The sequence below is a fragment of the Chlamydotis macqueenii genome, chromosome 3, assembly GCF_036417535.1.
Source record: "Chlamydotis macqueenii isolate bChlMac1 chromosome 3, bChlMac1.mat, whole genome shotgun sequence".
In the NCBI taxonomy this organism is placed as follows: domain Eukaryota; kingdom Metazoa; phylum Chordata; class Aves; order Otidiformes; family Otididae; genus Chlamydotis; species Chlamydotis macqueenii.
The window spans coordinates 78,800,173-78,825,134 of record NC_141558.1 but is presented as its reverse complement, the minus strand read 5'-3'; the positions used below and the strand labels follow the sequence as shown (position 1 = coordinate 78,825,134).

The window sequence follows — 24,962 nt, the reverse complement described above, 5'->3', positions numbered from 1 at the left end:
GGTACATTAGGGAGAAAAAGAGAAGGCTGGAGCTGGCTAGAAGTAGGGCACACCAGACTGTCCCTCCTCTATTTTCAACAGTTGTTTGCATTGGGCAAAACTACTGAAATAGTATTTGAGAAAAGACCGTTACCTTATCTGTGTGTCATTGAGCTGGCTCGAGGAGGTCTCTGGGGAATGATGGCTCAGACTTGTGGGGCTTCAGAAAGTGTCAAAAAGTTTGATAATTCAATTGTAGGTCTCCCTGTGATGGAAGACAACTTTATGCCATCCCTCTTTCTGGCAAGAGCAGGAGATCTCAAAGGAATGGGGCGTCATGGATGGTCCATTCAGACCATTTCAGCCCTGCAGAACTCAGTGCCTGGAGTGAATGAGATTACAACTGAAACTTTCAGCATGCAAAGGATTTCCATTCCACTATTGAGTCTAGACTTGGGTGAAACTTGTATGCAGAAGATGAAAAGAGAGATGCAGCTTTTGAGATAGCTAGGGATTACTGGAAAACATACCATCTGGACAATATGGGACCACATAGATCTGAGTCCTGCATTACTAGGGACATTAACGCAAGGGAAGATGAAGTAAAGAATGCCTGAAGGTTTTTCTGTAAGATGAGCTTCCTCTAGGCTCATGCTCTCTAGGAAAACTAAAATGAAAATCAAACCTATAGCAGGAATATCAATATTTAAAAAAAAATTAAAAAAAATAGGCTCACTGCTGTTCTTCACTTTTCAAAGATCATCACTAGACATTCATGTTGTTATCTGGTACAGCATCTCATACTCAGACTTTTTTCTGTAGCTTAAATTTGCAGTCAAGGAGTGCTAAGAACACATCAGAAAACAGTACTTTTTTGATTAGCTTTTGGCTCATGCAGTTACTTCTTATCCAGAAGGCTTGTCTCTGAATATTCCATAACGACGATTTGATTTTTAAAGTATATACATATATATTTATTTTTTTAGGCAGGTCCATTGCTTATTAAAAAAGAAAGCATGGTTTTGCACAAAGCCAAAATCACATTACTGTTGTTCTGGCCTGATTCTTGGCATCTGAAGGAAAACCAAATGTTTGCACATTAGGTATTTGGAGGCAACTTTTAATCATATATGCAGTACCGTCATTATATATTATGCATCTCTTCTTACTGTCTTTGAACGGAAGCATGGTCGTAAGGATTCTCCATTGCAAGATAAAGGAACAAAAGTAAGGTTGTACGTAACGTTGGCAAAAATTCTTTAACAATACTGTAGCCCTCTCCATGAGGTCTCTGCTTGAGATCTTTGTCAGATAAGACTGATATTGGAACACCTACCTTCCATTCCATAGGCTGATGCTTTCCTGCTTTGGATGCAGTCTGGGGGGAAGGCTGTTTTGGAACACCCCAGCACTGGGGTGGGTTCGATCACCGCGTGCCTGCTGTCAGTCCCGACTCCCAGATAGCGCAGCGCAGCGCGTGCCACCTGTACACTTTTTAAAGAGAATTCTTTCTGTCTGTTCTTTTAAGTGACATTGTATCCGTGTTCATATAACCATTCAACTCGTTCAAATAATTTCTAAGGGATACCTTTCTTGCCTGACTTGCATCAATTAAAAACAAAAAAACCAAAAACCAACCCCACAACTCTGCCAAATCACAAACAAACAAGACCTACCCCCTGCAACAACTACCCCACCACTCTAAAGAGAAAGTGTTGCAGCATGCACCTACATTAAGGACCATAAGGTTTGACCGGGAGGAATAATGGTGTTTCCTTAATGCAAATGCTAGTATTGTGCCATGGGAGCCAGGAGCAGGGGAACAAGGGCAAGGCTTTGCATCTCTTCAGGCCACAAAGTGATGACACCAGCCTTCACTTAGGAGTGTGCCACTGTGCTTTCTCAGTGGGAATATTTTTCATCATGGGAGGGATTTTTGGAGACTTGTGCCCCTGCTAGGCTGCACGCTCGACCTTCCCTTGTGTAGGGAAGGTTATGATGAAGCTTTGGGGAGATCTTTAGCTGCTGACTCTGGGTAAGTGAGGCTGAGGCACTGCCTGTTCAGGTTTGACTGGTATTGCGTGAGCTGCTTTTGCTTCTGACTTGCTCAGCACATTTGCGATGTCTCTCACCTTTCATTTCTGTTGCAGTTGTTTTTATCTCCTGTTTAATTCTGGGTTTTTTTTGTTTTTTGGTTTTTTTTAAATCAACTCAGAATCCTTCCTCACTCCCCTCTTACAGCCCCGAGTTGTTTGCTGCCATTTGCAGTGATGAGAGCTGTTAGAAATATTATCAGTTGCAAATTTCAGTTATGAAGAAATCCGCAGTCACAACTAAAAACACCTGAGGTTTGTGGCATTACTTTTCAATCCCCTGGTCATGTTGCTTGTAGCCACTGCTCCTTGGGCAGTTCCCGAGGATGCATCAGTCAGAAGGATAGCATCTATCCTGCTCCGAGTTACAAATTACTTTTCTGGTCAGATCTCTTGGGTAGATACTCCAGAGAGGTTTGAATCTGCTGTAAGTGAAAAGTGAACAGAAGGGGAAACCACGAGTGTGTCAGCACCACCATCTTATTTCCAGAATCCTGTGATAAATCAGATAACACTGTTCTGAGAATTGCTTGCTTACTAATTGTTGAAATAACATTACATTTTCTTTGTGTCTGTAATTAGCGTTTCAGCTTGAGTCTAGGGCTTGGTGATAAATGAGCCTCGTATGCCATAGGTTCAGTAAATGATGTCTCTGTTTGCCTACTCTCTTCCTCCGTAAAACAAACAAAACTGAGCTGATCTCTAAGTAGAAATGGTGTCAGAAATGATGTGGTCTATAGGAGGAGGTTGTTTTATTTTTATTTCTCCACTTCTTCATCAGATGGCTCACAATACATATAAACAGTGCAATAAATAAATACTCTGGTAAGTCCAACCTTAGCAAAGATAACCATGGAAAATCCTTTTATGTGTTTCTAAATCAGAGGATAAAATCTCCTACAAACTAGTAGGAGAATTATAGAGTAAGTCTTTAAAAGCATGATCTGGAGCAGCCTAGATTTCCAGATAGCACACTGTGAAACTTAATATCCACATAAAACAATTGATGAAAAATGTTGATGTAAAACTATCATGTATCCATTTGAGATAACAGTCTTTTAGAGAGAGAGCAGGCTGAAAAGCTACGGCAAGCTCTATAAAGTGGTACTGGGGTTCTGTCTGCTGTGCTGGCTTGTGGAGTTTGAGACTCAGAACTTGACACGTGGGCATCTCAACAACACTGTGTTTGAATGCAGGACTTAATGTCAGCAGAATTTATGCTGTCTAGTTTGTTTAAAGATATGAGCTTGTTCTGAAGATGCTGGAGGTCTTTTGTAGACCGTTTAGAGATAATTCATAGAGGCTCCCTTAGATGACAACAGATGGGAAATCACAGATTTTAGCAGAAGTCTGATGTCTCTAGAAGAGAAACTGGTGAGCAAACTGTAGAAGGTTGTTCCAGAGAGGAACCTCAATGGCTTGAGTAAACAGGACTTTAGAATATGTCTGCTGCTACCTCCTAGCAACCAAAACTTTTACGAGGTTCAGTTGGCGCAGATCCACTTGCTTGGAGGGCGATTCATATGCGTAATTCATGCTAGATTCAGGTCACTGTGATCTCAGACAAAACTGGGACTTGAAATGAGAGATGATCCTTGGGCTCCCTGTTGCAGAGCCCCCAGTTCCTTCGCCTTTGTGCAAAGCACCATGCCAGCACAGCGGGTGGGTCATAGGGAAATGCAGGCAGAGCCTTTTGGTTCTTGAATTGTCTGGGACAATAATTCGAGCTCTATCTGTGATAGACCTGAAGATGGTATGAAATGGTCAGGCATACATTGCTTTCAGTTGGGAGTGTGACGCTTGGTAACATTCCAGTAATTCTGAAGGATGACTTGGTCAGCTGGTACGTAGGTAGAGCCGTAGATGACAAGCAGGTTTATCACCTTCTTCAAAGTGTTCCCTACTTATAATTCATTCCCAGGAGAGGAGCCAATGGTGTTCTACTGTGCCTGCTATAGAGAAGGCTTCCTCCCTGGTGCTTGTTAGGCACTCTCTGGAAACTCCTTTCTATTGTTATGCTAAGAAACAAGCTAGCAATTTTGTCAGAAATAAAGCTTTAGCCATTAAGCCCTTTCCTTAAGGCACTCTTTTATTCTCCCCCAATCCCCCGCCTCCCCCAGTATGTCCACAAGATTAAAAAGGAAAAAAACAAAACAAAACACCCCAGCCAACAAACAAAAATAAAAAACCTCAATGGACAAATAGTTCTCCTTAGCCTAGCTGGGAAGGGAGACAATACCCTAATTTGTGTATCTCTGTTTGTATTTCTCTCAGGTAAGTGTTAAGCAGGATGAACTTGCTCTTTGCAGAATAGTATGTGTTTACTTTCTCACTTCTGTATCAATAAAGTACCTTTGTAAGGTGTCCTGTAAGTTGGCAAAATTGGAGAGAATGTTGTGCTGCTGGACCTGCATTTAGTGTGGGCAATAGCTTGAAAGCAAAGTTAGAGGGGCTGGGAACATGCATGCTCCGAAATTTAGGCAGTCTTCTAAGAGAAATCATAGAAGCCAGTTCTCCAAGCTTCAGAGGCTGCGTATCTGTACCTGTGGGGTAATTGGGCAAAATGCGCATAGCTTATCTAGGACACCTTTTTGGAGCATTGTTCTTATTTTTGTAAGTATTAACTGCAAAATCTGAACTTGTGACAAAAATGTGTCTGTAAGTCGTGCTTAACCATTCTCCCAGGCCTGCAACCTGAAAGCACCACAGCGTTAAAAAAAAAATATCGTCCTTTCCCCTTTTCTGTGCTACTTCTGGTTACATGGAATACTAGGAAAGGAAACTGAGGATCAGCAAATACTACCTACTCTACAGAAGAGTCTGTACAAGGGAAAGGATTTCAATAGGGATGCCTAAGAGCTTTGAATGTAATCAAGAAGGAAATACTCAATGGAGCTAATACTTGCAGGGAATAAATTCTTCACAGAAAGTTGAGAAAGCTGCTGAGTGTCAATGTTCCTCTGAAAATGGTGAAAGTAATTGTAAAAGCTGAATGGCATGGCATTTAATTATGTAAGGAACCAAAGGGGCTAAAAAAATAATAACCTGGTATATCAGAAAGCAATTTAAAATATGAGCTAGGGAAAATGGAATATTTCTGTCACAATAAGATGAATTCCACCACTGGCTGCATTGATTTCGTGTCTCAAGTTTTGTTCCAAACAGATCTGTAGCTATGGAGGGGTGGGGTGGGGGGGAGCATACTTTTGTTCCTTCGACCCATTCCCCTTCTCAGCAAGAACGGTGAGAAAGATTTGGATAAATATACAAACAGAACTTAAGAATTTAATTAGCTCTGTTGATCGTTCAATCTCCACTTGTCTGATTTAATTGTCCTTTTCAAAGGGATCATTTGAAGCAGAGCTCCATATGCTCTGTGAATGCCATTAAACTAAGCTTGTTAGTGTACAGTGTGAAGGCCAAAGCTGAATTCTTGTGGGTATTCACAGTCTTTAATAAATAGCATGACGGCGATGAGGAGGAATCGTTCTTTACGCCCACTCGCCCTTAAGATGTTTCCCTTCAATTCAGAAATGAATATTCAGTTGAAAAGTTATACATCTTGTGTCTTTCAGAATATTCTTGGCACTGCATGGGAGTCTGTCTGCAGAGGGGTGGGATGGTTTTTTGGGGTAGGTTTTTTTTTTTTTTTCTTTCCTCCTACCTTCTGCACAGATCATCTGGAGCCAAGCAGTAGCTGTTAGACTTTTAGGTTTGTCTGCTTATTTGTTTGGGGTTGGGGTTTTTTTTTTTTTTTTTTGGCCTGGTGGTTTTGTTTCCTGAGCTGTGGAGCTCCTGCTCCATCACCTCGGGACATGGCACGTTAGGATGGCACGATAGGTCCAAGCGTTAGGTTGTTGGGCTCTTGATGGAAGATCTTGCTGTGAAGTGTTCTCAGCTCTGCCCAACTAGAATAATTAGGGCTAAAACTTGTTATGGGGAGTGCCTGCTTGAAGATTATTTGTTTTTTTTTCTGAGTGATTGGGGAATTTCGTTTAGGAGAGTGTCTGTTTTCCAGTAAGTAAAAATAATAGTTTGAGGGTTTTTCAAGGAAGCAGGGTTGTTTATTGACGTCATTTTTGGAGATGATTTTGTTTGAACAGTTTCAGTCACCTCGTAGTTTAAAGTAAGGAATTGAAATTTTGCAAGAGTATAGACTTAGGGTATTAAGAATAACGAAAAGAAAGGCTGGCTGAAATGTGTTGCAGGAGAACTCCTTGTACTGAATGATTGGATGATAAAATGCCAGAGGAAATTGCTTGTAGATAAATTGAAAGCAATGCGTGTGGGAGGAGGAGGGGGGTCACAACACAGTGTACTCCCTGATGAGTGCTGCACCAGGTGTTGCTGCTCTGGAAGAAGATCTTGTGGTTGTCTTGTAAAAATGGCAGCATAACGATCAGTAAAAAAAGTGTCAGTTCTCATTAGTGAGGGAATAGAAAACAAAACAGAAAGCATAAACGTGCCAGTAAATGTGTGTTGCTCCCTTGTCTTCAATACCGTGTGCAGCTCTGGTCTTCTCTGTCTTCTGTCTCACCTCCCCAGTACACAAAATCCTGTAAAGAAGAGGAGAAATCCAAAGTATGGTGTGACAAAGAGTCACCAGGAGTCCTCAGTCTGAAAAGTACTTGACATGAAAGAGACCTGCAAAAATGATGAATGTCGTGAAGAAGGGAATAGATACTCCAGTGAGTATCCACTGTCCTTCCCAGGACATAAGCAGGAAACGAGCATATGAGAGCTGTGAAGGTGAAGATGATGGTTTCTCAAGCAGCTCTGGGCCTGTCAAGCTTGTACTGCCAGCCAGGATGCTATCTGAATTCAATAAGGAGAGGACGAGAAATGGTTATGTGGCAGGAGATACAGGTCATGGACCTGAGGGAAGAGAGCAGAGGCAGAGGAGAGGAGACTGGCTAGGTACCGGAGGAGTGACACCTGGCATGACAGAGGAGAGGAAAATGATGTTGGAAAGGGAGTCAGTTTTGGAGAAGGAACTGGCTTAGGAAAAGAAGAAAAAGCAAAGAAGCAGACAAGGAGTTGTAAGAATCAGCAGGCAAAACTCTGCCTCCCAAACCTGCTTGCTTACAAGGTGGAGATGGAGACAGGATTGTTGGGGCGAATCTGAGGTTCTGCTGTCGGCAAATACCTCTCCAGCTCGGATGAGCATCGTGCTAGTGCGCTTCCCCAAGCACTATGGGGGAAGGCCATAATTTTACTTTATTCAGCTTGACTGGACTGCGTAGAGGCTGTATTAGACTGATGGAAGAACCATTCCAGCTTCTAGACAATACTGTGTAATGGAATATCCTTTTTAACTGACACCACACAGGTAAGAGGTTAGGCTAACCTCTTTCAGATTAAAAGCCAAAATGAAAATATGCTTTTATAACTCCATTTTAGCCTTGTTTTACATAAATGCACTTCATGAGAAAACTGTAAACTGCATTTAGTTTGTTTGGTGTGTCGTGCCTGCCCCACCCCCCCCACCCCCCGCAACAGAACTCCTGTCTAGCCGGGTGCGTATAATGGATTTGCTGTGAAGATAAATTAAACTCCTGTAGAGGGAGGTTGTGTTGGATCCCTGATTCCTTTGCTGGGGTTGCTTGAATTCCGGTAATGAAAGATGGAAGGAATTGCAAGAAAGAGTATTTTCTCCTGGATGGGACAAGCTGAGCCCTGCCCAAGGGAACTGGATTATATTCTGGCCAGTGCCCCAGAGCAGCAAAACCACTTTGAACATAATGTAGTATTGTACAGTATCTGTTATCTGAAGCAATGGACCCTACATGTGAGAAACTAACAGATTTTTAGAATTTGTAGTCTGTCTGCGCCATTGCATCTCATCTGTAAGATGTGCCATTTATCTAAGATATTTTCTGTGGAAATAAATGTCATACAATATTCCTGAAGCATTTCAAAGATGTAGAAATGAGCACATAAAAATAATTTTGCGTGTGTGAAGAATCGTGTCTGTAGAAGAGGACTTGAATTCCAGAGTTTTTCTAAGAAGATGCAACCAGAAAGCTGAACGTAGGCCAAGAAAGGGCCACAAAATAATGAAGTTGATGGTTAAGAGAGGACTTCCAGCATGAGGGAAGAGACTGTCCTCTGATGTAGTTGTGCTAAGTGAACCAAAGTAAAAGTACATGATTGATGATGATGGTTCTGGTACTGTCAACTTTTCTTTGTTGCTGATTTTGCAGGTTGATATTACAGCCTTTGTTGGCATTACTTGTTTAATACATGTACTCTGTTGTTGTTCTTATGTTTCTTATCTTAAGGTGGCTTCCTTTCCCCTTTTCTTCTAAAAAAAAATAAATTAAAAATTAAATACTATTTAATCATGACCAAGTAATTTAGATAACTGGATGCTCTTGGTCACCCTTGTAATAGAAATAATGACAAATACAGTGGAGAAACCTCTTGTGCTTCATTGATTTAAAGTAGGTGAGGTTTATTAATTTCATGGGAAGATTATCAGCTGGTGTTTGTGTATTGTTAGGTAGACAGGTGGCCACTGGGCAGGAGAAGAGAAATCCCAAATGACCTTTTTTTTTTTTTTTTTTTTTTTTCCTTTTCCTTTTTTTTTTTGGATGCTCTGATGATGATCTACAGTAGTCTGAGTTCCCAATTTTAACACTTAAGTTCTTAATGTCAAATGATACAAAAGTCCATACAAAGTTAAATGTAGCGATTCTCGAAGGGTATATGTCCAACATTTCACTTCATTTGGCAGTGGATATTTGTATCCTTGTCTTTGATCTGTATTGTTCTTTTAATGTCTAAAATCTCCTGTGCAGCTGTAGCATTATCCTTGGAAGCACATGGCCTGTGTCAGGCATACTTGACCAGCCCATGGAGCATGTGCATGGCCTTCCTTGGTGTCATTGCTTTTCACAGTAGTTGAGTGAGGCATCTTCACTGGTGGGACAAAGGTTCTCCTCGTCCTAACTTGCAGATAGGGCTCAGACCAGTAGCAGATGTTTGGGAAGGAGATCAGCGTCTTGGAGCATGATGTAGTTGCAGCAGAGGCTGAAACACCTCTGTGAAATGTCTCTTTTATGGTGACCTGCAGCCAAGGGGAGCTGAAGTATTGCAACAAAAGTGCTACCTACAAATGCTGCAGGCTCATGCTGCAGGTAGCGTAACCAGTGCCAGTGTTTGTGCACCACCGTGTCTTTCTGCGTCTCCTTAAATCTGCTCTGTGGATGCTCCTGCAGGACTAATTCAGGCTTCATCTAGAAATCTTCCTCTCATATGTTGCAGTAACTTGTGGGTAGGTGGAAACTTTGGGTTTCTGAACTGTAACATGGCTGCATCTGTGGCTGGAGAAAATCCTCGTCCTTTGGTGTGTTGCCTAGAGTTTTGCTGCCATCCTCCATTTTATCCCTGGAAAAATACCTAGTTTAACTTTCAGTGAGAAGCTTTGCTGATCAATACATTACAAGCATAGTAAAGTTCAAGAAATTGCCTCCATTACTATCTCAAGATGAGAAATTGATTTAGCTGCATTCTCTCTCTGCTAATTCGTTTGTGCTTCACCTTCCCATAAAAGGTATTATGTGCTCCTGGTTTTCCAGCAGCGTCATCAATCCTAATGAAGAGAGGGAAAATTTATATTGTGTGTGTGGGATAGCTGACGTCTGACATAGTTCTTAATTTGTAAATGTTGCTGTAGGCTTCACTTCTCAGCTTCTCCTTACTGTGCTTCAGTTATATGCAGAATCTAGGGGCCGGGATGGGAGCAAAACAGGAATATGAAGTAATCGCTTTTTAATCTAAACCTCAAAAAATGATATGCTGATTAAAATTTAATGAAAGGAATTAAAACCTCATTTGTAAATTTTATGTGTTTCTGCAGTGCGTTAATCTGCGTTAATTACATTGGGACTGTTTTCAGTATTTATCAGCCGTCAGTTCGCTACCTCTGGCTCTAAAATGCCCAAAGTTTTATGCTTTATCTACGTATGAGGGCTGTGCAAGTATCCACTAATTTACGTACAACTGCATATGGGTGGTATTGTAGCTCTGATGATGAAGGTAGCACAGTGGGAAAAGCAGCCAAAAAAAAAAAAAAAAGAGAAACAGAAAAGGGTTTTCCTGAGCATTCCTGTTGTTGCTTTTCCCAGGGTCTGTCGGCCTGGCCTCTCCAGGAAGCTGCTAGGCATGGTTTGTCTGCAGAATACTTTAACTTTTTTGGGTTTAATACTAGCGTTTGTTGTTCCAGAACGGATGGATAAATGAAAAAGCAGAACTGTATACTGTGACTTCGGTCACTGCTCGTAATATAGCAGTTGTTATTTCTTAAAATGAAATGTAAACATCTTGGCAGGTTCTAAATAGCTATGTTAAACTGAGCCAAAAAACCCATTTTTTCTTTTGGCTCCACTGAAGTTATCCTCAGGTTTTCCCTCTGTCTCTGAATATTCCTGTTACGATCACAAAGCAATGGTATACACCTGTCAGTCATCTAGAAGATTCAGTATGCCTGCTACTGACCTAAAGGTGTTAAATACCAGTGTAAAAAACAAGTTAGATACAGCATTAAGTACATGTGGGCTTATTAAGACCTGTCTTATTTCAACAAAGAGGCAAATTCATGGGATTTGCTGAGAAAAGCCATCAGCAGATAGGATGCAAGCAGGTAACAGTTTGCCTTCAGGGACATTTGTAGCATTTCAGCTCACATTTGCAGCAAGACATGGACACGCACACATTTTAGTTACTGGGAGTCAACACAATAATGTTGTAAGCAAAAACTTCCTTGGATCCAATAAAAAACCACGTGTCCCTGTGCGATGCTACCAGCATTTGCCATCAGGTGAGGTGTTCAGTCGAAGAAAGTAATTTTGGGCAGGTTGTAAGGAGCTCTGCTGTCTCCCATGGCACGTGTTTTGATGGAGTGGGTTGGTGTCTGGATTGTGCTGTGGACCTGTTTCCTGTGGGCTTTTGTGGGGAAGCAGAGGCTGATGTTGGGCAGGGCAAGGGAGCTGCTTGTGTTCGTTTCCTCCACCATGCTGGTAGCTAAGGGAGGGCACTTGTTCTGTGCAAAGAACTGCTGGATTTCAGGGGTTTCTTATTGCTCTATGTAGTAGTGTCACAGTGCTTGAGACCGATTATCAGAGATTTTTGAAGAATAATTTAAACAAATGAATCTAGCATGAAAATGAGAGGAGGAAAATGCTGATCAAGGTCACTGAGGTTATCTGTGCCCTTCTCCCACAAGCAGTTGTTTATACAGCTTCTTATGGCTGGAATGATTTTCCAAAACCTGTCAGGGCCCAGTGTGAACAGAGAGTTTCCCATTGACATCAGTGAGCTGTGAAATGCACCTTAAGCTTCCAGGCTTGTTTCATTCAGGGCCTTACCTAAAAGCCGTCTTGGCAGCAGCGCTTACAAAAACAAATGTGTTGTTTTCATTTAAATAATTTAAGATGCCTTCTCTAGATATCTCTTCTGCAGTGGGTGACAACATGATTGTATCTCCCGCACCTTTGACTTTCATTAATCCCTCCCTTCCTGATTGCTATACCTTCTCTTGTTTGTCTGACGCTCGTCATGTAGGTTGCAGGCTCTGGGCCAGCAAATCTCCTCTCCACGAGAGCATCCAGCCTGTCTTTGGGCTCTGTCAAAGCAGCATAAGATGCTGTGAAATCTTTACGGTCTCTGCAGTAGAGGCACACTCGTGTTTGTTTATTGCATTAATATTCCTTATTTTGCAAGCTGAGTAAGGAAAAAAAGGTGAATTTATTTGTATTTCAGTCTGTAATTTGAAGTATTGTGGAAGTGTCAATCCCAGAGATTTGGCAATGAAGCAATCTCTCCCCGTTCATAGGGGAAAGAGGTTCTTTGTTGTTCTTTGAGGGAGTTACAGTGCTGATAGACGTCCTCGGCAATAGTGACTTGAAGAACAGAGTAGCGTGGAGATACTGTATTGAATAGAAGTTGGTATTTGGTTGTGTTACAACAGGAAGCTCATTCTTGCAGGTCTGCTCATGGTGCTGGTGGTATTTTATAAGATTATCATGTGGGGGGGAAAAATTAATTTCCATTCTTTTGCTTTATGTTTAGATACATCACTTTGAGATCACAGAATGAAGACAGCATGAAATGTAACAGCAAAGACAGCACAGCAAGATACAGGAGTCTCACAAATTCTCAAAAATCAGGTAATGTTGCAGCATCATATGTCCAGTTTCTATAAGCCTGGCTTGTTTAACGGGGCCAAATACTTTATACGTTTTGAATGTTTTCCAAAATTTGGGCTTCTGAGTCTCTGTGGCTTTGCTGATGGACTTCTCAAACACGACTAGCTGTGTGTTGCCTTTGTGTCCTGTAATAAATTGTTTTATGTACTGTAGTATGTGTGACACTGGAGATCATCACACACTTAAATTTTTCTTAAAGGTCTACCTTGGCTACATTGTCTTATACCAGCAAAATGGACATTACTGTAGTTTAAAAAAAAAAAAAGGCAGTTGTAGTGGTCAGCTCTGTGTAGCCATTGGATTTTACTTGGCTCCATTGCTAGGTACCAACCTGATCTACTTTAAAGGGACTGACTTTTCAGAGGGTCCTGCAGCTGCATTTCTCAAAAGCTAGTCTCCTTTGGGGAAGACACTGTGCTCAGAAATAGCTGTTTGCTCCCTCCTGAAAGCTTAGCCATATGCTATTTTCTACATATTACTACTTCTGCCTGTTTTTTTAATTGTTTATCTGTCTCAGGATGTTTCCTTCTTGCCCATTTTTGCAAATCCTAGCGTATGTTCTCTGACTGTTTCACAGCATTTACAGTTACAGAAAAAGGCAATCACATTACAAGTTTCAGAGCATAAACACCGTAGAGGTCAGAAAGAAAATGGTTAAGTCATTATAAGGATGCTCACTTTATACTAAAATTGTGTGCTTATCACAGCTGTGATCACAACAATAGCCAGTGGATTGATGTTTGAGTGGAAACGCGTAAAAATTTCCCCTCTTCCCTCAGATCAACAGAAGTGACCAAAGATTGTAATGTAGCCGCATGTGATGTGGGCAAGGTCTAACCTAAGATCATCACGCCAGACTTGTCTTGTCATGTCTGCAGAACTAAGATCTTGCTGGGGAAAAACAAGCCACTCAGTTCAGTAATAGAAGTAAACTAAAATAGGAAATTGAGGGCAATTTTGATAATAGGCCATGTTTCTTTTCCAGGAAGCATTTGAAAGTATTGCCCTTGATGTAGGATTCAGCAGATGGTACTACAATTTATTTCATCTAAGCAGTCAGTAAACCCAGATTGGCTGAAGAGATTTCAAATCAAGTTTCATAGACAGCTTCAGCCTTGATCAAGCATGCAGTAATGTATTGGTGAATATTAAAAAAATAACTGTTTATCACAGGTGATCAGCCACTTTAATTAATACAGTCTTCTGTAAGCTTTTTAGTTGTTTAGTCATGGAATGTGCAATTCAAGTGCCCTTCTGGCCTTAGTCAAGGTTTGTATTTTATTTTATTTTTATTTTTAATCAATTTTTTTGTGGCGATCACATCATTTTATATTTGCCATTTTTATGAAGTAATGTGATACCTGCTTCAGTTGTCGTACTACGAACCCTTCAAAGTACCTCAAAACTGTAACACCACTTCACTGACAGCAAAGATAATCAGATTTTTGAAGCAACCTTCTTCTTTTCTTCAGGACTCGTGGAACTGTATCTCCGTTAAACCAAATTGGGTTAGTGGCTTTATTTAGAAATCAGCCTCCTCTTCTTGAATAACCAGAATTCTGTTAGTATTGGAGAAAAAAACTTTTCATTAAGTTACGAATGCCTCAGAATGCATTTTCTACTTATAACTTAGATCAAAAGGAGAGGAACATGTTTTCTGCTTGTTTGTCTTCCTTTCTCCTCCCCCTTTTCTGGAGACTTTCTGAGATGATCAACTGTTGTTTTTGCTGTTGTTTTTTTTGTTGCCCCCCTTTTTAAAAAAAAAAAACCAAAACAAAACAACAAACTTCATTGAAGTAGAGAAATTGCTTGTTCCCCTCCCAATGCCATAGCTGCTCTCCCTTCCCCCAAGTCCAATGTGTTCTTTATTAAAATGAATTAGGACATTCTAGTCTCTCTTAAGAGTGGAAATGGGAGCAGCTTAAATGAGCAGCCACATGAGACTCAGCAGCCTTTCTAACTGCACTGCAGAAGGAGCTCAGCTGCAAAGGGAATGATAATTTTTGAAGGATTTGTGCAACTGTTAAAGAATTACCAGCATTTATATTAAAAAGCAGCTAATCACTTTTTCCCCTTCCATTTTAAGAGTGTATAGCTTTCTTACTATGCTTGCTATAAAATCAATATACTAAATATTATGCTTCCTTTCCATCCTCTTTTCACTTCTGCAATTATTTTATTTGCTTATATTCTCATATACTGAAAAGGGTTTCTTGTTGTTGATTTTGCCTAACAACCCCAGTCTTTGGGTTTGTATGCAGATATGTGTGTGGATTTGAGACTTCTGTCGTTCAAAGAAAGCCAAAATTGAAGTGCAGTAGAAAACATATGAGTGGTTGTATCCAGGATTGGGGTTAAAAGGTTTTCAGCCCTATAAGCGTTGTCCTTGAGACCACTATAGGAAATTACTGCTAGTCCTTGAAATCTGTATTGCTATTTCATTATTTATTCTAACCAAAATAGCTGTGTTCCTGATACCTTTTCACCCTTGTTTTCAGTCTTTGCATGTCTTTATTGCTATATGAGATGTCTTTAGAGTTTTTAGAGATATTGTTTAAAAAAGGGGGGAAAAAGGTAGATCTTGAACTTGTTACTTTCTCACCTCTTTCCCCTTTTCTCTGCTAGTTCACCCAACCACCTTGCTTAGTGTTAGAAATTATTCAGTCTGTTTCAGTACTGTGCTGCTTTTTTCATGTGCTTGTTTCCTGTGCCAAAAAAAAAAAAAATGGAGCTGAGGCTTGAACTGTGGCTGCACAAAGAGTTAGGGAAACAAACCTGGTACCTAAACAGCGCGCAAGAGCACAGGGGTGTCTGAAATACGCCACCTTTCCTCTCCCAGTGCTGTGCTTCTCAGCCATCCAGCATTACTGCAGTCATTGCATCTGAAGATGTAGGGGTACCACCAGCTTCACTCCTGGGAGCTGGATTTGAGTAATACAGGTGTCCCTCTTCTTAGGTAGCATGCTCTCAGTTTTTGAAGCCACTCATCTTGGTGGGTTCTTAGTGGTGGTTGTGTACATCAGTACAACTGAAAACCGTGCCTGTCTGTGCTGTTCCTTACTTAAAGGCTGGGTTATAGTTAGCCTCTGTGACAGGGGCTGCTGGTAGCATCAGTGTTAGAACGGACGCTGTCAGGGAAAAAACTGCTGTATATTCCTGTGCCTGCCCTAAAGAAAATCAGACAGCAAGACGATGTGAATGATAGTTGTCTTGGTTTAGGAGTAGCTTAGCAGATCTCAGAGCTCTGAATAACAAAATAGGTCAATAAAAACATTCTCATAAAAAAAGGCTAAATCCTGTTTTGTTTCTGTTGAAGCTAAATGAGGGGAAAAATTGAAAGGAAGGAAGGGAACAGAAAACTTCTGGTTTTGGGTTTCATCTGTAGTTAAAAAGGAAGCTTATATTCTAACAGCAAAAAGACAGCCACTTGGGAAAGCCCTGTCTCTGCCTTGTAAGGGCAGTAAGAGCAAGATTAAAACACGTCTCCAGTGTTGGGAGAACACATAGCAATGATGCAGTTCTGTAAACTGGTATGCCTTAAGTTAGGTGTTATAAAAAACAGTTCAGACTGCTAGAAGTGGTGGTTAAACCTGCTTTAACAGACATGCTACCCTCCCGAGGGAGGGACATGAGGAGGGGTGGTGCTGCAGCAAATGAGCATCTGCTGGTATCATTGCTTGTGAGTAGCTGCACGTGCTCTGTCCCACAGAAGCTGGTTGAACATGGAAGTCTCTTTTGCATCTGCCACCTTATCCAGTCTTCTTTTTTTTCCAGCATAACTAGTGATTAATCTACAAAAGCACGTAGGGTTTTTTTTGCCTAAAGTGACTGCTGAAAAACTTGAAATAAGTTGGACAAACCGTAGGATCCAATTCACTTCTGATGCACAGCCATGCAGCATACTGAGGCTGCTTTGATCAGTGCTGTAACAACTTTACAGCCTTTTAATGAGTCTGCTTCCTTCAGCATCTGCTCTTCTACAATCTTTTGTCATCCCTCTCCATTAACTCAGTTCTGAAACTGGAACTGACTGGCATTCAGTCCTGGTTTTGCAGCCGGTGCCCAGCCCAACTTTCATGCACTGACTTATTTGGAATGGATGTCTTGCTCTGAAATTCATGTGGATTCAGGCAGTTTCATAGTGTGACTGTGGCTTGATCTTATGTTTACTAGATTTGAAAAATTCTGCAGGTTTCAGCTTCTGTGGTGTGTGATGGAGCTGGGAGTGGTTTTTTGTTCTAACTACCATCTTGATATTTCACTGGCTGTCTTCTCTAAGTTCTTCTGACTCTCCAGTGATATAGTTTATGAAGGAGGAAAGTCAGATCACCTTTATTAAAGACTGATAACATTGACATATTCTTCCATTCCATGTTTACCAGAATTAAGTTATGGCATGCTTCCAGGCGAGACTATTACTTGCCTTACAGTTGCTTATGTTTGAAGAGGGAGACAGTTTGGAGTCTGTAACAGCATTTCAGCTAACTTGGCATGTCCCTGGCTTTCAGTGTGGAGAGTGGAGCTGTGCAAGTTGCAGGGGACCACGTTGAAATGGTGAGAAAAGAATTGGAGTGAAACCTTGTCTTTGTTGACATCAGTTGAACTCCCATTAGCTTGAGTCCAGATTCCATCCATAAAATTAAGTAGGGTATTTTGCTTTCTAGGCAGGCTATGGCAATGTTGCTGTCTTCTTGATTTGTTTTCGTGTTTCTTCGTAGTGATTGCATAATTGGGATATATCTCTAATGTCAGAAACATAATAGGTTAAGTAGCATAAATGACTGTTGGTAAGCGAACACAGAACTGCAGAACCATTGTTGCTTTAAAACTCCTGCTGCTTTTATTTGTTTGGTTTAACCATTTAGTAGTTAGAGTTGTAATAAATTGCAGTGATGGGTGTTTAGGCATGAGTGCTAAACAAAAAGGAGAAAAAGCACCCTTTTCTTCCTATCATTGAAAAAAATAGAAATGATACAGTATGCTGCCAATGGCTCCTCAGTTGGCCAGAGACTCACTTTGGTGCCCCTAAAGCCTTAAGGATGTTCTATACAGCACTGAAATACCCTGTTAGATTTTAATCCAACAAAAAATGTCTACTGTTAGCATTTTGTTAAAGCTGATCACAAATGCTCAGTGTGTACAGCATCAAGCCCTTGAATTTAAGCCTGTCAAGTACTAAAAAAAATCTGGTGTCTAAGGGACTGGTTTATTACTGATTATGCTTTTATCAATGTGCCTATCTGCTTTTTTTCCTATGTTACCTGAAGGTAGAACAGCAATGCTTTTTAAACTTTTGCAGTTTTCTCTCTCCAGCTCAGTGATGCTTTTGAAAGGAATATGAAAGGATTTTTTTTTTTTTTTTTTGAAGAATGAGTGATTGAAAACAATGCCTATTTTCTCAAATGTGATTCTCAGAGTGACTGAACTCTCCAGTCCTTTTGTGACTTGATTGGTATTTTAATATAATACTCCATTATATTTTTTTTTTTTCAGATTTTACAAATGTATCTGTGTAACAGTGATAACTCTGTAATTTACCTAACAGACAGCAGTATGTCCCGCCTGCCAAGCTGGGGGAGAGTTGATGATGCTGGAGCTTTTGGAGAGGAAATTTCAATGAGCTTGCTTTTTTTAATTTATTTTTTTTATTTCTAAGGGAAAGAGAAAGAGAGAGGGGAAGAGAAAGTTTTGTGCTAGTATCTCAGATATAAAACCCTCCTGACTGTTTTCCAGTAGCCAAAGAACTGTGACAGGTTACCCTCATGTGAAAGGGCGCAGTAGGTGGAGCGTGGTGCACACTCAAGGGCTAGCATTTTCTCTGGTGACCACAAAACTAGGTACAGGTGGTAGCATCTGCCACCGTGGTGCTCCTGCCTGTGGCAAGAGTAGGAGGTCAGGGGCCTGGCTGGCTGCCTGATTTCATTTTTATACCAAAATAATGTTGTTTGCTGCTTTAAGAATAAGTGCTCTTCCTGTCTTTACTCCTGAAATTCTTGCAGTCTTGTAATTGTTTCCTGGAGACATTTATTCTCACTCACTTGTTTGTATCACTGTTATTTCTTGCCCTTTGACTAATACTTGTCACTTCAAACTTTAAAAAGAAGGGCCAAAACCAAGGAACTTGGTGTAAGTTACAAGACTGTTAATAGGTGAAACGGGACATACCTCCTCTACAAAAAGTGTATCGACAGATCCAATAGTACCGTGTTCTCATGGTAAGATGTGTTCAGAGCATCTCAGCTGAGCTTTCTTACCTTGGCAGGGATAAGAGGAGATGCATATTCCTGTGTAGGATCCCTCTTTTTCTCTAAATATTGATGGCCTTTCAGTGTGAAATATCACACAGTGTTTATTTTTATGCCCTTTGAATGTTTTGTGGAGGCTTTGTTTAGTTTCCTTTCATAATTTTTAATAGGAAGTCTTTGAAGTTGAGTTGTGGCTGAAAAATCCTGTTGGCAGCCTGGCCGTTCATTGTTGACTCCTATCTTTTTTTTAATTGTGCATCTATAAAAATCTGGAAGGGAGTGTTTTCAGAGAAACTATGAAGCAATGTATATTTCTGGAAAGAGGAAATAAACTTGCCATTATTCTGAGCCATTACTTGTCATGTGAAAATGTTACATGCTGATGGCTGCAGATGGTTTACACAAAAACTGTGTACACACTGAAAGCCCTCTTCATCGGGAGCTATGGTGTTCTGTCATACATTATGCTAGAACGGAAAAGGTTTTTTTCTGCCTGCAGCTATGTATTACCCTTATTTACTGTTGCTAACACAGAACTTGTTAATATGCATCTTGCAATGGTTAAAATTTTCTCCATCACTTACTTCATATTTATCCATCTAGATCAAGGATTCCTTTAAGTTTAAAAAGGTAAGGACATTGGTACACAGGAGTCTTTGGTGGAATATGTTATGTTTAGAAAGGCAGATGTGAAAGAGGCAGAGTTAAGGCTGTAGTCTAATATTTTCATGCTCTTGTTGAAGTTCAGAATCAGCTTTTATGTTAATACGTATTTATGTATGCATAGGCACATTGTACCTCTGTGCGTATGTGTGATTGTAGAAAAAGTGATTGCTTCATACTATGGAATAGTAAAATAGCCCTATAATGTGCCTATATATTTTGTTTTATTCATTGAAAACAGTACAGACATCTGTAAGGTGTTTCTTTGAATTTCATTTTATACAGTAAAAATGATAAAAGGTTGCATTTGGTATAAGTTAGTCTGTTAAAATAATGCAAAGCAAAGAAGGAAGGGTGAGAGAATAGAACAGAAGTTCAAGTTCGGCGCTTCCTATGTAAGGTGAGTGAGTGATCAGAAAGGATTTCCATGGACTGGTTTGGTCTTAGCATTAATCAGGTTCCACATAGATGGAGCAAACAAATCTACATGCACAGATGCAGTGAGGTAACTGTGCTTGTGGTTTTTTGGGTTTTTTTTGTTTGGTTTTTTTTTTGTTTTTTTTGTCACAGCAATGAGCATTGGTGTTGCATCACTGAAGAATAAGATGCTCTATTTTCATACCACCAGTGGACACCTCCTGTAGATACCCTAAAAGGTGTGAGAAGCTCTGTGCAAGTCACAGATTGCAATCAACTCTTCTATATGTCCTTTTTAGATGCTGATATCTGAGTACAGTCAGCTTTGTTCAAAGCCATGATTTTCTTTTACCTGCCTTCTCAAGCCTTTGTGGAGTCACCTGTGGTGTCCGCAATACTTGATTTTGTGTTGTACAATGGATATGTTGCTTCAGACAGTAAGGCTTTAACACTAGGAAGGTGACTTGGCTTGACAGTTAACTATCTAGCTAGAACTAGTCATGAGAGAGCAATACATGACCAGCTAAAACTGCTTGAATGTTCATATACTTCAGTGGAAAAAAAAAACTGTTTTGAAGAATATGTCTTTATTGGTTTGGCAGAATGATTTTATCAGAGCACTAGTGAAGAGGCAGGATAATGGGATGAGACGAAGTAATCTAACTGCTCTGGAATAGCCCAGCTGCTACAGTTTTGCATCTGATTATGTATTTCAAACAAGGAGATTTTACAGTTTCCTCTGAGGCAATAACAATAACAGTTTATGCAGAGAGCCAGCATTTACCTTGTCTTTCTCTTACTCCACAGGTGCCTGGCACGCTGAACCTATTGATCTGTGTAGGATTTGCGCTGTGGTCCATTTATTGAAGATGTGAAGCAACGTCGAGTCTGAGATTGGAATTACTGACAGACTGGAGGAAGTCTTAGTCCTTGTGATGCACATGGACATGTTGAATTATAAGTAATTCTAGGTTCTTTTCCCCTCCCCTCCCTTCCCTGCACTCAGCTATCTCAGGGTTCATAGAGATTTCAATGGTTCACGTGCCTGTAAGTTTGGAACAGAAGTGACCAAAAATGGGGGACCAGCAATTGTATAAAACTAATCATACTGCCAACAGCAATGAGAACTTGTACTACCAACAACACCAAATGAACTCCCTTCCATCTCTAAATCATAGCTATGGGACATCTGTTATGGATGCTCCCCAGGTGTCCCCTCTCTCCCCCCAGTTTCCCCAAGATTCAAGAGACAGTATAGCTTTGCCTGTAGGTTCAAAAAGTCTCGGGTCAATGGATACATCTAGACAAACTAGTTGGACACATTCTGGCTCAGGAAACCATGTCCCAGTGAGGAACAATTTGAATAATCAAAGCGCAATGTGGAGCCCCGTTGGGCAGGGGGATTCCCATGATGGTTACCAATATTCTTACACTCAACCCAGTGAAAATCGATCGCAAAAAATTACCAGTGGGGTCCTGCATAAATTGGACTCCTTTACACAAGTATTTGCTAACCAAAATCTGAGAATTCAAGTCAACAACATGGCTCAGGTTTTGCACACTGAGTCTTCGATGGTGGATAATTCTGGTGACAGTGCGCTCAGGCAGCTGCTGTCCCAGAAGCCAGCAGTTGAGCAACAGCCTGTAACTTCCAGTGTACAAAGATATCAACCAGTGCCGCAGCAAGCACACCAGAATTTTGCAAGCACACAGCAAAAGCAACAAATGCAAGTCATGCAGCACCAACAGTTGTACTACGACTACCAGCAGCATTTATCGCAAATGCAGATGCATTCCGCATTTCAGCAAGGACAGACGCACGTTCAACAAATGCAGTCCCAGCAGCTCTTACCGCAACAGATGCAGCACTTGCAGCAGACTCCATACTACGCTCAGCCACAGCAGGGACATCAGCGGCTCTCGATACAGGAGATCCAACAGCAGCAGCAGCAGCCAGCTCGGCAGCAGCAGCAGCGGCAGTGTCCGATGTCAATAGCTCCGTATTACCCAACGCAACCTGTCATGCAGCAGTTACAGCAACAGCAGCAGCAGATGCAATTGTCGCTTCCTCCATATCACAGGGAGCCCGATCCAAAGACTATGCATGAACCACACCAGTACCCTCAGGATCCAAGTCATCCTGTGCAGCTGATCCAGTTGGGAGCAGTGCCTCAGTATTGCTACCAGGATCCTCACGAACAGTACAGGCACTTGTACCCACAGAGTTTACTGCAGCAGCAGCAGCTGGATCAGCAGAAGCAATACCCGAGTGAGAGCAGAGCGCCATCTCTGAACTCCCACGTTGGCCTCACTCCACCAGAGACCACGGCGGATCCTGTGCGGCAGGAGATTAATTCTGTAGGTAATGCTGTCCCTCACCGACCTCTTTTGCCACCCTCGGGAGTTCACCTGAACAACAAAAGCTCTCAGCAAGACTCTCCCGGTGCTGTGTGGCCTCAGGTAGGTAGTATTTTAGGTCCCTGCTCAGCCAGACTTGTTTTACGGAAAAGTAGCAAGGCATGGAAACGAAGCGGTGGCAGGAGAGCTGGAAGGTTAGGATGTGAGCGGTGGGCATCACTGGGATGTTTTGGGGAACTGCGTTAACAGACTTCTGTCTACATCACTGGGTTGGCTTCAGGCCAGGCTGGCGGCAGCACAGAGCTACTGCTGCTGTGGGGCTGCCGCTTCCCTCGCGAGAGGCTTTGGGAAGTTCTGCCTCAGTTTTTGGGGAGGAGGGACCCAGTTACAACAAAGTGCTCTCGTTAATTTTTCAACACCTGAGAGAGGGCTCAATTGCGCAGGAAGAGACTCTCTTGTTTACAAAAGTAGTACTTCTGAGTCAGAGCAAAGGCTTCAAACAGCAGGTGAGTGTAAGAAAACTTGCACTAGCCGTGCTCACAGAGGCACTGATTTGGTAGAGAAATGTAAGGCTCTCAAGTCAGAGGCTTTCAGTATTGATAGAATCATATGCAAAATGCAGATATAATCCTGTGAGGACCTTCATTTATTCATTAGTATTGCCTGAAAAATTCTTTCCTTTTTTCCCGTTTTCCTCTCTCCTCCTTTGATAGCAGGTGCAACTATCAGATGGCAGACTGCCACTGTCCCCAGAACAAAGGTATTGAAAATTTTTTTTTTCTTTTTTCTTTTTAATTTAGATGTGAGAAATACAAAAGAGTGCTGCAGTTTAGAGGGAAGGGAATGCATTCTGGGTAGTTAATAGATGTTGCTCTTCTAGAACGATCTTTAGTTTTGTGCTTTGTGAATTTAAGTTTGTGTGATTTCCACCCTCGCCCTCTAGCAATAAAATCAAATAAATGGTTTGTCTTTCAAAAAAAAAAAGGAAAAAAAAAGAAAACAAACAAACAAAAAAACAAATTAAAAGGAAAAGCAGGGGAGCAGTTTGCTGTCAGTGTTGCATTTGTTAGAGAAGGGATGATGTGTGGTTTGGATTTGTATCTTTGGCAGCAGGGATCTTCCAGCACGGTTGTCTACCATAAGCAGGGACATTGTGTCCAAGTACTTGTAAACTGCTGTCATGAGTGGGGAAATGTAGGTCTCGCATAATGGATCTAGTGGGTTCTCAGACTTTTCCATACCAAGGGCCACATTTTGGTGAGTGTGTCCTACTCAAAACTTTCCTTCTCCCCATCTTGGGAGCAGCTTATCTAGGTTATTGCCCACGTATTCCACAGCACTCACTCTGTGCTTACCTGTGGCTTCATAGCCATCTAGCTGTAAGACTTCATTGACTTCCTGACTAAAAAGCTTCCTCTGCAACAAAGGGAACATGCCAAACTAATGTCTCTTCTTCTGTTCCATGCTAAAAAAAAATGAAAATAAAAATAGTGGCCAGAACAGAGAAACGCTTCCTGAGAGAGCTGATGCGAAGAACAAGCTAATGTGTTCAATATGCTTGAAGGAGTTTAAGAGTTTGCCTGCTTTAAATGGTCACATGAGGTCACACGGAGGAGTGAGAGCATCTCCTAACTTCAAACAGGTAGCAGTTTGTTTTACTTCAGTATTTGTCTCTCTCCTTTCTGTGTCCATGTTTGCTTGCTTTGCCATGCTTTGCTTTGCTGTCAAAACTTGTTCTTCTCAGGTTGTTTTGTTATGTCACAAACTGCGTAAGTAGAAATACACATAATTCTGCTAGCTTGTGGGACAGAAGTCTTGCTTTAAAGTCAGAGGCAGTGGTGGAGGACAGAACAGTGTGCGTCCCTCTATATTTCTCTGTTATGAAAACATCCTACAAAGTCATGTCAGGAGCGTCTAAATTTCCCCCCCCCCTCGTATTTGTTTATTATATTAGAAATATCAGGAGCATCAAGTCTTCCTTATTTTCATTTGGACTACTTGGATGACTGAGGGATGTTTATTGGAAGCCTTCGCAGGCATTAATTGAAGGAGCAGGATTGTTGAATCTTTGACAGTTTTCCTCCCAAGTGTTTTGGGTCTATAGGTATCAACCAAACCATAAATGTGGGTTTGAATTGTTCTGCATAAAAATAACTTGTCCCATCAGTCACTCTTTCTCTGTCCTAATATTTTAGAAATTCTGTTCTAACAGGGAATACCATAGGAAGGCAAAGAGCTACTAGAGTTACACAATCTGTGTCTTTGTTTTCAGGTGGGTGATGGGGAATTCTATCTTTATAGTGATAAAAAGGGTATCTGTTTATCTCCCCTCCTGCAAGTTATATTGTAAAGATGCTTCATGTGGCTATTTATCACCAAGGCTGAATGCTAAGTAGGAATCGTAAGTAACCTGCCAACTTCGTTCAAGGCAAATACAGGGTCCAAGAAGCAGTGCTGTTGTGTGTTTTGTAACCCTGGCCGCTTCTTTTCAGCCACGGTGCGTATGTTGTGTAGACTATTGATCCAGGAGTAGCCCTCCCTTGCTCAGGCTGAAAGCCTTTAATTGTCTGTACAGGATGAAGGAGAAAAAGCACCACAGCAGCCGCTGCCTAAAGAGGTGGATAGCCTTGCGCCCATCGTCATGCCAGTGTCTGTCCCTGTAAAGCTTCTGTCACCCGAGCCCAGCACGCAGCCCTCTGCCAGCCCTGCCACAGTCAAAGACAAGCCTGCCAACTCTGTGTCAGATGATGAGATGCCCGTTCTCGTGAAGATGACTTACTCTCCACCGTGCAGTCCAAAAGTGGCCAACCCCTGCTCATCCTCTGTGAGTGCTGCATTTCTTGCCACTAACTGTGCTGTGTTTGCTAAATCCCTTTGCTTATAGTGCTACTACTTTCTAAAATGTCTGTATTTTAGAATATTTTCCAGAATCTTAATGATGCCTAATAAACAAAAAAGGTGTGTAACATCATAGCATTTCTTCCTCAGTCCTTTGAAAA

The 24,962-nt window shown here is 41.3% G+C and overlaps 1 protein-coding gene across 4 annotated transcripts in view; it reads left to right on the top strand.

Annotated features, from left to right (window-relative positions):
- Positions 1-24,962, top strand: part of TRERF1 (transcriptional regulating factor 1) — a 100,102-nt gene that overhangs the window by 58,952 nt on the left and 16,188 nt on the right. For 3 of the 4 annotated variants that reach the window (XM_086745317.1, XM_086745315.1, XM_086745316.1), the window contains 5 exons: positions 12,144-12,241; positions 20,413-22,065; positions 22,680-22,723; positions 23,455-23,605; positions 24,539-24,787. In XM_086745317.1, the coding sequence (XP_086601443.1) occupies positions 20,680-22,065; positions 22,680-22,723; positions 23,455-23,605; positions 24,539-24,787 (1,830 nt within the window). In that variant the 5' untranslated portion in view covers positions 12,144-12,241; positions 20,413-20,679. The remainder of the gene's footprint in view (positions 1-12,143; positions 12,242-20,412; positions 22,066-22,679; positions 22,724-23,454; positions 23,606-24,538; positions 24,788-24,962) is intronic. The other variant, XM_086745318.1, reaches the window with a different exon arrangement.